Genomic DNA, 12,678 nt, shown 5'->3' on the forward strand with positions numbered 1-12,678 from the left:
ACTCTAAATCATGTGTCCAATTCAGCAGTAATGAGAGCAAACAGGAGCCTCAGTGAACAGCTATTCTTGGGTGAACACCCTTTTGTTGACAAAGTGTCCTTGGGCAGAAAACGTGACGGAGCTGGGAGCTGTCCTGTTTCATAGAAACTGTAGACAGACGTGGTGTGGACAGCAGGTGCCGAGCGTGGACCCTGGAGCTGCAGAACCCAGGCTTGAGTCCGTCCCACCACTCGTGGGACGGAACCTTCCCAAGGCTGCGGCAGTGGCCGTGCCACACAGAGCAGACGCCGGGAGCCCAGGAAGCGACCAAACACACGGCCCTTAAAATCCGGAATTCACGCTGCTGTCTGAGCCACTCTGTGTTCACATCTGGAAAGAAAACTTAACCACTTAACTTGAAGCTGGAAATAAATACAATTCACAGTTGCAAAAGAAGTGCTCTGGAAGAAGGAGGAAGAGGAGAGTCAAGCCTGTTTTTTTTTTTTTAATCTTCATGTTTTCTAACTTTTGTCACTAATGGGATTAATACATTCAATATGTGCCTGGCACAGAGTAAGCTCTTGTGTGCACGTGCACGCTCAGTCACTTCAGTCGTGTCTGACGGTAGCCCGCCAGGCTCCTCGGTCGGTGGAATCTTCCAGGCAAGAATACTGGGGTGGGTTGCATTTCCTCCTCCAGGGCATCTTCCCGACCAAGGGATTGAACCCCCATCTCCTGCGGCTCCACCACCGGGGAAGTGCGAGCTCTCTGTAGATGACACTTTTAAATTGCCAGGGGCAGTCACAGCAAGCAAACAGGCAAAGCACTCAGGGTGCAGACGGACACACGGACGCCTTCACGGTCCCTCTTTTAAGGAGAGGCTCGTTCCCTTCCGCAGCGTGTACAGTGCACGGTCATTCCTCGTTTGAAGAAGCATCTTCCTTAGAACAGTCAGATGGCTGCGTTCCTTAGGCCTGGCCCACTTGCTTCATAGCCGGGCCTTTGAGCATCTCTCAACCACATATGACCTGGCCAAGTGGCCTGTTTGGACTTGAGCAGCTCTCAGTCCTTCCTTCCCAGTCATCTGTGCAGACCAGCTCTGGTTCTGCTGTTTTCTTGACCTTCCTCCCACAGTGTCTGGAACACCACCATCAATTTAACGTGCGGTGGCTCCAAGGTTTCTGGTCCCGGAGGGTGGGCCCGCGGCACCCCGGCCAGGGAGGTCACCCGAGCGGGGCAGACGGGCCTCCCGGCTGGGGGCAGGCTTACTACCAGCCACACGGCGCTCCGACCGGTCACGTCCCCAAGGAGCCCAGCAGCAGGGAAATCAATTCCTCCCCGAAAGAGACCCATCTGGTTACAGATTTAATTATCATTGTGTTCTGTAATTATTGGCTTGCAAGGTAGCGCAGAGAAGGAAACCTCTCGTTTTCAGCTCCCTCCACCCCCGACCTCTTGAAATAAAACTGGCAAAAATAAAAAGAGCTTTCTGGGAAGCACTTAATCATTTAAACATTCATGAATCAGGAATACAAATAAAGGTCCCGCGTCTCCCGAGGAGCGAAGGAGGCGGCAGAAGGGCCAGGACAGCGAGAGGAGCCCGGCCCGGGTCTCCCCCTCCGAGGGGGCTGCCCCGGGCCCCACCGGGCGCACCCGGGGAAGGGCGCGCGCGGCCCTCGGGCGGGGAGGCGCGGCGAGCTCTCGCGGCCGGCGGGCTGTCGCCTCCTGGAGGTCACCGGGCCCTTGGGGCGGGGGCCGTCCACCCGGCGGCGCAGGTGGGGACGCGCGCGCACCGCAGGCGGGGTGCGGAGGGCGCACGGCGGGGGCGCACGGCGGCGGGCCCGAACGCGGAGGCCGGCGCGGCCCGGGTTCGGTTCGGTTCGGGCCCGGGCGGCCCCGGGTCGGGGCGCGGGGCCCGCTCCGGCGCGGCGTCTTTCTTCTGCTCGCGGTGATGTCATCGGCGGCAGCGGCTGGGGGCCGGGAGGCGGCGGCGGGGGCGGCGCCGGGCGGCCGCCGCCGGTTCATGTGCATCTAATGAAAAGGCGCTTGACAGTCGGCCAGGACGCACGCGAGGGAGCGCGAGCCGGCCGGACCGCGGCGCCGCCCGAGCCAATCGCCGTCGCCGGGCTCTCCATGGGCGAGCGGGAGGAGGGGGCGGTGGGCGCAGCCGGCCGGGCCGCGGCCGCTCCGAGGTGAACGGCGCCGAGACGCGCTCGCGGCGCGGGGAGGCCGGGCGCGCCGCCGCGATGAATTCCGCCGAGCAGACCGTTACGTGGCTCATTACCTTGGGCGTGCTGGAGTCGCCCAAGAAAACCATCTCGGACCCGGAGGGCTTCCTGCAGGCGTCTCTGAAGGATGGGGTGGTCCTCTGCAGGCTGCTGGAGCGCCTGCTGCCCGGCACCATCGAGAAAGTGAGTGCCCCCCCGGCCCGGCCCGCGCACGCACCCCCGGCGGACAGGCCCGGGGCGGACGGAGGCCCGGGCGGCGGGAGGCCCCGCGCGTACGGAGGCCCCGCGCCCCACCTGGCCCCCGCCGCGGCCCGGGGTGCGCCGAGACGCGCGGGCGCGGGGTCGCCGGCGCCCGCACCTGGTGGCCGCGCGCGCGCGCGGAGGAGCCCACGCGCTTCCTTTGTGCGCGGGCCCGGGCGCGCGGGGGGCGCGCGGGCGGCGCGGGGAGTCGGCGGCGGGATACCGCCCGGGCTCGGGGCGCCATTGTGTGCGGGGTCGGCGGGGACGGGGGGCCGCGTTCGAGGGGAGCGGCCCGGGGAGGCCGGGGGTCGCGGGAGCCCCGCCCGCACGAGGAGGCGCCGCTCCGGGGCGACCTGAGCCGAAACCGGGCTGCGGCGCCCGCGGGCGTCCTCCCCGGCTTTGTTTGAACAGCTTTTGTTGCTGGTGTCGTGTGAGACTTTCGGCCTCTGGTTCGCTGACCAGTTGCATTTTTAAAAGATCGTTTATCAGTCGCGGAGAGCTGGGCTGGGAGATGGTGTGCTGACCTCCCCAGGGAAGAATTCTCCTGTCTCCAAACCCGGAGGACCGCACACGGGGTCGGGAAGCCCTGGCGTTTCAGGGCCGGCCGCAAGTCCTAGGATGCGTTTTCAGGCTCATCCCTGGTTCGGAACAGAATCCCGAGTCCCGCAGACCCGCTGCCCTTCTCCGTGACTTGCGGTTTTCTCGCGGCTGGAGTGTGAACCTTGGCCGCAGCTCTGAGTGTTCAACTTTGCTTTCCCCTGGCTCAGCTGACAAAGCAGGGCCGAGCCGATAGGGCGCTTTTAAACACGGTGAATCACCGTGTTGCAGAAACACTACAGTCTTACCCCAGTTTTTTTTCCCCCCAAATACATAATCTTAAGATCAACAGTTTCTTAAATGGTTTAAATGTAGACATGAAAGTGCACCATAACTTGGAAAAATTATTTAATTTTTTAAATAGGGTGTATTGGCCCCAACGGTACAGTTATCAGTTTGCTAACAGTAAAATGTGAATTAGGTGACTTTAGAAAGTAAAGTGTTGAATCTTTTAAGTTCGTGCATGTTCTGGCACCACATTTTAAAGGTCAGAAAAGACTGTATTTGTCTGAATTGTGGACACATACTAACTAGTTTCAGGTATTTTCTTACTTGGAACGTATTTTTTTAAACTTTTTGTTTTATACTGGAATATAGCTGATTAACAATGCGGTGATAGTTTCAGCTGGACAGCAAAGGGACTCAGTCATAAACACACATGTATCCTTTCTCCCCCAAACTCTCTTCCCATCCAGGCTCCCACATGGAACACATTTGTGCAAACAGAATCTGCATTTTAGAAAGGCTGTCCCCCTGTCTGTCCAGGGAGTAAAAATGTTGCTCCTCAGAGAACCTGGTGTCACAATAAAATTATGATTCAAGACAGGAATAAAGAGCAGACTAACTTCCAAGGCACTCAGAATACTTTGTTGTCATCTGGATATCAGGACCTCTGGTAATAAGAGACAGATGTTGAGAAGCATTGAAAATGCATGCTAAGTTAACCAAAACAGGCTTATATAAAAGATGGTTCCATTCCTAAGAGTAAAGCTTTAAGAGACTTCAGAGGCGGTTTGATTAAAAACATGTCATTATCAATGCATACGCTATTTGGCCTATTAACTGCATTCATATTGACTGGTGGACTTCAGGAATCACTCTCTTTTAAATTGTAGAAAGATTTTCTTAGAAAACCGTAGCCCTCCTTTTCACTTGGAAGCAACAAGGAGAGGAATGACTAACATTTAATTTGCAGAAGCCAAACGGAAACAAGCCAACATGCTCTGAAACCGTGGTCGTCTGGGAACTTCTTATAGGGCAGCCACCCTTTCATCACCGGCCCCCGCCCCGAGGCCCCGACTGGTTTGTTTAGAGGGACCCAGCCACAGTGCAAGTTCAACGTCAAAAGTCGCAAATTATAGACATAGCGACCACTTCTCTGTGGTACAAAGGTAGGTTTGGGGAGTAAAATATTAGCCATTCTCTGCCCCTGGAAACCCTGGGTTTCAGAAGTTTCACGAGCATTTTCCATTTCCTGAGACAGTTATTTACTTGAACTTTCCCATGTTTGCGTGCACAGCAGAGAACTTTCCTGTTTGCCAGAAAGCACACACGCTGAGCACCCTTCACCCCAGTGTGGGAACGCCAGGCCGAGGACGTTGTTTTTCCTTAAAAAGGAACGTTTGGAAACTTCGCGGAGTATTCATATGGAATTGAAAAGCTCTTGACCCCAGCTTGCCGCACGAACACATGGAAGACTGGTTAACAGAGTGTCAGCAGCCTGCAACTTAACTTTTTGCAAATTCACAAAATGTGAAAGGAGCCATCAGATGGAGGCGAGCGTGGCACAGAGTCGGGAAGAGTGCTGGGGTGCCTCAGCTTTCCCATGTGCCTTTCATTAAGAAAGCATGTCCCAGGGTGTTTCGTGCCTTCGGTAGCTCTGTTCTGTTTCAGGGCTGGCGAGAGGGTGAGGAAAGAAAGGGAAGTTCATCTCGGTTCAGGTTGTTCTGCTCACTCTGCAAAGCTTTCTGTTGAGGTTCCCTTCATGTGGCCTGCTTTTCTTTAGGTGGAAGGTCAGACGGGGCTCAGAAACTTTCCAGGAGCGGTTCAAGCGAGAGATGCAGTTTGTTACTGCCGAGGGGGTCCTCTCTGCCGAAGGGGAGAACAGTGGGTGTTCTGAGGTTTCCTCGATCTCCCTGGGTGAGCCCCTGCTGCTCTGATTCTGTCTGGTAACAGCCAGGATGTTTTTCCGCCCTGCCCACACTGTTTGCTTCCGTCATTCATTCCTCCTGTGATGAGAAACACATGGAGGCTGCAGGGTCCAGGGAGCCCTCTGGGCACCCAGCTCCTTGCTGCTGCTGCTGCTAAGTTGCTTCAGTCGTGTCCGACTCTTAGCGACCCCATGGACTGCAGCCCACCAGGCTCCTCCATCCATGGGATTCTCCAGGCAAGAGTACTGGAGTGGGGTGCCATTGCCTTCTCCGCCCAGCTCCTTAGGTAACAGTATAACCGACTCTGAACCATGTAGTCAGAGGGGCTGAAATTGAGAAGCTGTCATGCCCCAACCTCTGAAACTCCTGTACGACCAGGAGACACACTCGGATAACAGGAGTCGTGAAAGGCTGCTTTACTTACTTACTTACCTGGTTATTGGATGCCCCTCGTGGCTGGTGGGGTCTTAGTTCCCCCACCAGGAAGTGAACCCTAGCCCTGGGCGGTGACAGCGTAGAGTCCTAACCACTGCACCCCCAGGGACGTCCCCGGGCCGCTCCCATGTTGCTTGTTATTGCCGCAGATGACGTTGCTCGATTCAAACACTTAGGGACCCGGTTCCCCCTCTCTCTGCCCAGGAACACACACCGTAAGCCACCAAGTGTGGCCAGGAGACCCTCTCGCTACGCGTATCTGTGGAGTCACACACACTGCCCTGTGGCCCTGCCGGTGCCCGGGGTGTGGTGTGCATCCAGACTCGTGGGAGCTGCTGGGCTGTGTGTTAGCTTCCTGGGACTTTGCAGCAAAGACCCCCAGACCTGGCCTCACACACCAGGACTGCATGCTTTCACGCCCTGGGGACGTGGTGGGCAGGGCCATGCCCTCTGCAGGGGTTGGGGGTCTGTTCCCCCCTCCCCGAGGTCTCTGCTGGTTCCTAGCTTATGGCAGCAGAGGTCCAGTCTGCCCACCGCACCCCCTGGGGTCTCCACTGTGTCCGGACGCCCCTTTCATAAGGACTCGGGTCAGTGGATGAGGGCCGCCATCCCAGAATAACACTGACTGTTTACACTGGCAATAACCTTGTTTCCAAATAAGGTCCCATTCTGCCCTGGGGCTTGGGGCTGGAACAAATGAATTTCCGGGGTCATGACCCAACCCATAACAAGTTGCGCAGTAAGTTTGACTGAATCAGCTTATTAAGTATTTACGTGCCTGCAGGTGCAAGGTGCTATGGGAGACAAAAAAGACGGCATAACAAGTTCTTAAGGCTTTGAGTCCAGGAGAAGACATAATTCTAAAAACAAGAGCAGTGTGAGGCCGAGGGAAAAGTCAGAAAGAATGTCCGGTGTAGACAGAGAGGGGCTGGGGAATGAGGAGCTAGAAGGGACTCGCTCTGGGCTCTGCAGCCTCTACTGAGTTTTCCAAGGCGTGGGTTGGAGTATGGTGTTTATTTTCCCAAACTATGATCGGGGCTTTCCAGGTGGCTCAGCAGTAGAGAATCTGCCTGTCAATGCAGGAGATCCAGGTTCGAGCCCTGAGTGGGGAAGATCCCCTGGAGGACGAAATGGCAACCCACTCCAGTGTTCTTGCTTGGAGAATCCCATGGACAGAGGAGCCTGGCGGCCTTCAGTCCATGGGGTCGCGAAAGAGTTGGACACGATTTAGCGACTCAACAGCAACAGCAAACAGATCGGGCAGTCCTGCCTGATTTTCCGCAGGCTTGCAGAGAATCCGTGAATTCTGATGCAGCAAGGCAGGAAGAAATTGAATTTTCCTAATTGATTCCTGACTTGCTTTCTGCTCATTCTTGAGATTCTGGGTTGGGGTGGGGTAGAAGAAAAATCTAGTCCTAGTGGCCATTGGCCAGCGAGCGGTTCTGAGCATCTACCCGGAGAAGTGTGTCTTTTTTCTGGCCCCCGGAGAAGGACGTGGTCGGCGGTGTGGTGTGGTGTGGTGTGAGGGCCTTACTCCGGACCAGCTGGTTTGGAAGCCGTGCCCTGGAGCTGCCACAAACACCTGCTCGTCGCAGGTGAGGCTCTCCAAGAGAAAGGTTCCAGAACGCATGACTTCCTGTGTTTGTAAGGAGAAGACATCTTTAAAGTTTGCAGAGGGAATTACTGGCTGTATTGAGTTGCTTCTAATGAAACTGCTTGAGATTTCAGGATAGTTCCTTTTGTCGTAAGAAATATCTGCCTTTGAAGCAGAGATTTTCAGATACTACCCAGCACCAAAGAGAGAAGCCATAACTGCGCTTGCTGCTTGACTCAGAACAAAGCAGACACAACTAAATTCCATTCAACTGGGACTGCCTCCCGTCATCTCCAGAGAGGCACGCTGGAAGTGCTGGGGTGTCGATGCCGGCATTCCCGAGTGCGCGCGCACACGCACGCACGCACGCGCAGGCACACGCGTGCGGAGTGATGGGTTTGCGGCGCTGGGGAAGGGCCGCAGGCTGGTGTTTTGTCGGGGGCGCTGTCCTCGGGGCCCTGGGGCGGGAGGGCGCGGCCTGTGTTCTCCTGGGGCCTCGTGCTATGGATGGAAGTGGCACCGCGGTGGCCTTCTTCCCGCGTTTCTCTAAGCGCAGCCCACCTTCAGATGCGCCTCCTTTCCAGAAAGCACTGAGCGCCCCGAGTGGCTGAACTGCTGTGGCTCCACATGGCCCCCGCGTCACAGGGAGGACCCTGAGGCCCTGCAGGGTGCCGAGCCCGGGCCCCCGGCTGCCAGGGGCTGGGGGCGTCCCCCGGGGGCGCCCGCGGCCCCAGGCGGGACCTTCCAGGTGGCCTTGGTGAGCCCCGGCTGCGCCCCCCGTCTGCTTCGGGGGTCACCAGACAGGGCGGGAAGGCCACCGACCTGAGCGGCCGCAGCGGACGAGAGCGCAGGGTTAGGTCAGCCGCCGTCCGCGGGCGTCCCGGGAGGGAAGGGGCGGTGTGATACCGTGCGCAGGCGCAGGTGGGTGGCCTGGGTGGATGGGAGCCGGGGGGCAACGGCGGGGAAGGGGGGCGCTAGAGCCGGTCCCGGGACAAGTCTTCTGAGAGAGGCGGCCCTGCAGAGGACGCCCCCACGGACGAGTGTTCCGCTCTCGTTCTGGCACCTGATAACCTCCTCTGGGGCTCCTGGGCCTTCGGACCCTGAGTTCACTCAGAATCCATCTAAGCTGAGATTTAAAACAATGCCGTGTGTGTGTGTGTGTGTGTGTGTGTGTGTGAGAGAGAGAGAGAGAGAGAGAGAGAGAGACGCTTACTTGGTGGGACTGTCTCTAGACGTTCGGGCTGGCTTTGCACGGGGGTCAGGAGAAGGTGGCCAAGGTCCCGCACACCGTCTGGGAGCTCACCTCTGCCCAGGGCACTGCCCGGTGGTTCCCAAGACCCACCATGCCCCTGGGGCCTATACCGTGGGGTGGTCCCAGGATGTGCTCCAGAATCGTCCATTTGCTGTGTGACTTTGGACAACCTGCCCGACTTCTCTGAGCCTGACTTTCTTCCTCCTGAAAACAAGATTAGGGCTTCCCCAATGGCTCAATGGGTAAAGAATCCACCTGCAATGCAGGAGACACAGGAGACGTGGGTTCGATCCCTGGGTCGGGAAGATCCCCTGGAGAAGGAAGTGGCAACCCACTCCAGTATTCCTGCCTGGATTCCCATGGACAGAGGAGCCTGGCGGACTACAGTCCATGGGGTCGCAGAGAGTCAGACACGACTGAGCGACAGAGAGAGAGAAGATCAAGGTTAACCATTGCTGTCTGGAGGAAACGGCCTCATGGGCTGGTAGGGCTGTTCCTAGGGTGAGTGAGTGGATGTGAGGGGCCGTGTGCAGTGCTGGGTGCAGACCCGGTCCTCATAGGTGATGCTTTTATAGATCAACAGCCGAAACTTGTGCTACATCCAGGAAAACGCTAAGCCGGGACTTGGACCTTAAGGCCACCCATGTCCCGGAGTATTTCCTTATTCTCACAACTGGACAGACTCTTGCCATCTCAGGGTGCTGGCGGCCCTTCCTTCTCACCCTCATGGATACCATTGTTTGGGGCGGTGGGACCACGGAATGTGTTCCTGGGTCCTCTGCTTAGCTGCAGATCCCCGCGCAGCTGCTGAGTGCACGCAGCTGCTGGCCCAAGGGGCCAGAGGGCTGGCTGGGGGCTCGGGTTTCGTGCGTCTAGGGTTTCGTGCATGGGAAGGGCCCAGAGCCACAGATGGGCAGTGAGGCCCGCCAACCCCCTGTGTCTGGACTGGGAGGGCGTCCCGGCTGTCCTGGGCGTGTGTGTCCTGGGTACGATTTCTGATGTTTCCTCTCGTCCTCAGTTCTACCAAGTTAGGGTCGGATCATTTGTTTCCTTATGTTTTTTTGTCTAACTTTAGCTCTGTATTTCTCGTTTTATGAACCAAACTGGTAGTTCTCAGTCTTGCTTTTGTGGGATACTTCTGTAATCCAGGAAGAGGGGTGGGATGTTTGTACATTTCCAACACATTTGTTCAAAATTATTTTAATCTTCATTCTAATGTCAGCATATGTAACTGATGTATTTGTTATGTTCCTACTGTGTGCATGCCAGTGTACCCATCATATACATGGAAACACACACACACGTGTGTTCTATACTGCCCTTTCAGGCAAGTCGTAAGAGAAACCGTAGGGTCTGAAGTGTAAAGCATTTGTGAATTCTCAGTGGAAGGCATTCTCAAGACACCACGCGGCCCAGATTCATCATTTTACAGATGGGTTCGCTGAGGGCAGCACCATATGGTTGAGTAAGTTGTGCACTGTACAGCCTGGGGGCAGTCATTCACACTGTAGTCTAAATGAATGGGGTCTCCAGGACTGTGCTGGGGCAGTGGGCATAGAGGTCAGCCTCCACGGAGGTCAGCTTCGTAGGGCACACAACGGATTAGAGAAGGGCCGTGGTAGGTTACGGAGGAGGCCCCCGCCCCCTCCTCGCTGTGCCCCTGCAGCCACGCCCCTCACCCCTTGTCAGGTCACACTGCAGCTCTTCCCATCAAGGGGTGGGGTGGGGCCTTTTCCTCACTTCTTGCATCTGAGCTGACCTTGACTTGTTTTGGCAACGGATGTGGCAGACAGGGGCAGGCAGCAGTTCCCAGGAGGCCTGGTGTCTTTCCATGCTCTCTCAGGGGCTGTCTGCACCCGGGCCCCAAATGCTGCAGGATGCAAGACCACAGGGCCAAGAGCTCAGCTGTGCCTGCTGAGCCGCCCGGGCCCACCCAAAGCCCTCCGACCCCCTTCATGGGCCAGTCCAGGCGAGGTCAGCGGAGCTGCCATCTCGATCAGGGGTCCCCGCGGCCGCGTGAGCCCAGGCGAGCCGAGCGCGGCCCCGCGCACAGAAGCACGGGCTCGCCTCAGCGGCCACTGAGGCTTCCTGGCTGTCTGTCCTGCAGCCTCCCGTGGCGGTGGGCGCGGTACAAGGCTTGAGAGCTCAAGTGGTGTTTTGTGCCTGACTGTAATTGCGGTTACACGGAGAGCAGCCTTTAAAAAGGCACTGATAAGGTTCCTATCTTTTCTCTAAAGGAGGTGCACATGATTCAGAACCAAAAAAAGTGCAGCATGGGAAGCCTCTCCCTGCTTACATCTAATGGTTTATTTAACACGGGAGCCCTGGTGTCCGGGTTTGCTTTGAAGTCGCAGCTCCTGGCAGAAGTCGTGTTCTGGCAGCGTGGTTTTTTTAGCAGTCAAGCAGAAATCCTTAGAACAGCCTGGTTTGGATTATCTGCAAACCCTCTGGCCTGTGGTGGCCCTTTCCCCTCCATCCTGGGTATCTGACTGCTAAGTCTCTGCCGGGCACACACTTTCCCACCGACTCCCTGAGCTTGAGATGGCTTAAGTTGTTCCTAAGAGACTTTTTTTGGGGGGACTTAAATTTTTTTTTATTACTTCAATTTAATCTAGCAAATTAATGTTCTAACTTTTGAAATATAATGTTTATGCTCAATGATGTGTTAGAGGAAAATACACTTTGAGTAACAAACGCATCTTAGTTGTTGAAAAGATCTGATTAAAACGTTTGACACGCAATTGTTTATAAGTTCACAAGAGACTTTTAACTCCAGCTGAAGTTAGTAAACTTGTTCAGGAGTCTTTTGTTAGGAATATAGACTTTCTGAAGAAAGCCTGTTTCTGTGTGTGCCTGTGTGGTCAGTCGTGCCCGACTCTGTGTGGCCCATGGCCGTAGCCCACCAGGCTCCTCCGTCTGCGGGATTTCCCGGGCAAGAATACTGCAGTGGGTAGGCATTCCCTTCTCCAAGGGATCTTCCTGATCCAGGAATGCATACCAAAAGGTTATGACTCTGTTCTTCACTCTGTGAAGAATGTTGTAGAAATTCTGACAGAAAGTTGGGCGCTGTGGAGGCCTTGTCCTGGCCCCCAGGCCGGGTTGCTGGCCTTCGGGAGGAGCCAGAGGCGTGGGAACACACGCCCCCTCAGCCTCCACTTCTCTGGTGACCGCAGGGCCGTCTCTCTGCGGTGCTGGAGAAACTGCCTTGTTCAGCGACGTGCATAACAGATTTCTCATGGAAACGTGAAGTTTTCTGGTTGTGGTTCTCCTATTTGTTAAGGCATTTTTGTTTCCTTTGAAAACAAGCCCCATAAATAGAACGGGGTTAGATTCTCAGCAGCCTCTTGGCAAAGGTTAAGCTTCCAGAGGGCAGCATGCTCTGAAGCCACGCCTCTGAGTGGGGAGAGCCTGGAGCCGAGTGGCTCCCAGACTTCATCTCTGGAAGAGGAACGGGGAGGAAAGTTCTGTTTCTCCTTCCTCTGACCTCTGACCAAGCACGTTTATGTAGACTGAACCCAAGTAACTGCCTTGTCGGCGAGCCCAGGCTGGGTCTTCAGATAACTCACAGTAACTGTTTAATTGGGTGTGAGTCTTAGGCATCCTGTTTATAAATAGTTAGAACAATGTTCTGGGAATGAGAGGGCACTCACCCAGCACAGGCTTTAAGTCTTCTGTGGGGTGGAACAGAGCTGCCATCTTAAGAAGCTAGAACAATAAAGGCAAGATAAACCCAAAGTAAGCAACAGACAGAACAGAATAATGAAGAACTCGAAGACCAACCGGTGACGTGGAAAGCAGAAAATTACCAGAGACAGCAAAACCCAAAGCTTATTCTCTAAGAAGAATCTGCAGAATTGATGACCCTCTTAGACTGATGAGGAAGAATGGGGGGAAGACCCAGAGCAGTCAGCCTAGTGGTCGGTGATGTTAACAAGGGCACCTGTGCCCGGGGAGGGGCTGAGCATAGGGGCTGGGGGGTGTTGTCAGAACCGGGCAGCGTGGACCCGGAGGTCGGGGAGCAGAGCGTGGGGCTGAAAGAGCGGGCGCCCGCGGGATCCGAGGATGCATGAACTTGGGGTGGGTTTTCACAGCCTGATGCTCATCAACTCTAAGAAATCTTGTTAAGAGAACGTTGACCTTCAGCAATTTTTTTTCTTGATAAAGGAGACTTTAGAAAACTCTATTCCTTTCAGTGGCTTCAGG

General features: G+C 55.8%; 1 protein-coding gene across 6 annotated transcripts in view; it reads left to right on the plus strand.

Annotated features, from left to right (window-relative positions):
• The first annotated feature begins 2,099 nt into the window (after positions 1–2,099).
• The window catches only part of ARHGEF7 (Rho guanine nucleotide exchange factor 7), a 104,356-nt gene continuing 93,777 nt past the window's right edge, over positions 2,100–12,678 (plus strand). For all 6 annotated transcript variants that reach the window (XM_055543046.1, XM_055543037.1, XM_055543040.1 and 3 more), the window contains exon 1: positions 2,100–2,390. In XM_055543046.1, the coding sequence (XP_055399021.1) occupies positions 2,226–2,390 (165 nt within the window). In that variant the 5' untranslated portion in view covers positions 2,100–2,225. The remainder of the gene's footprint in view (positions 2,391–12,678) is intronic.

Source organism: Bubalus kerabau, chromosome 12, assembly GCF_029407905.1.
Source record: "Bubalus kerabau isolate K-KA32 ecotype Philippines breed swamp buffalo chromosome 12, PCC_UOA_SB_1v2, whole genome shotgun sequence".
In the NCBI taxonomy this organism is placed as follows: Eukaryota; Metazoa; Chordata; class Mammalia; order Artiodactyla; family Bovidae; genus Bubalus; species Bubalus kerabau.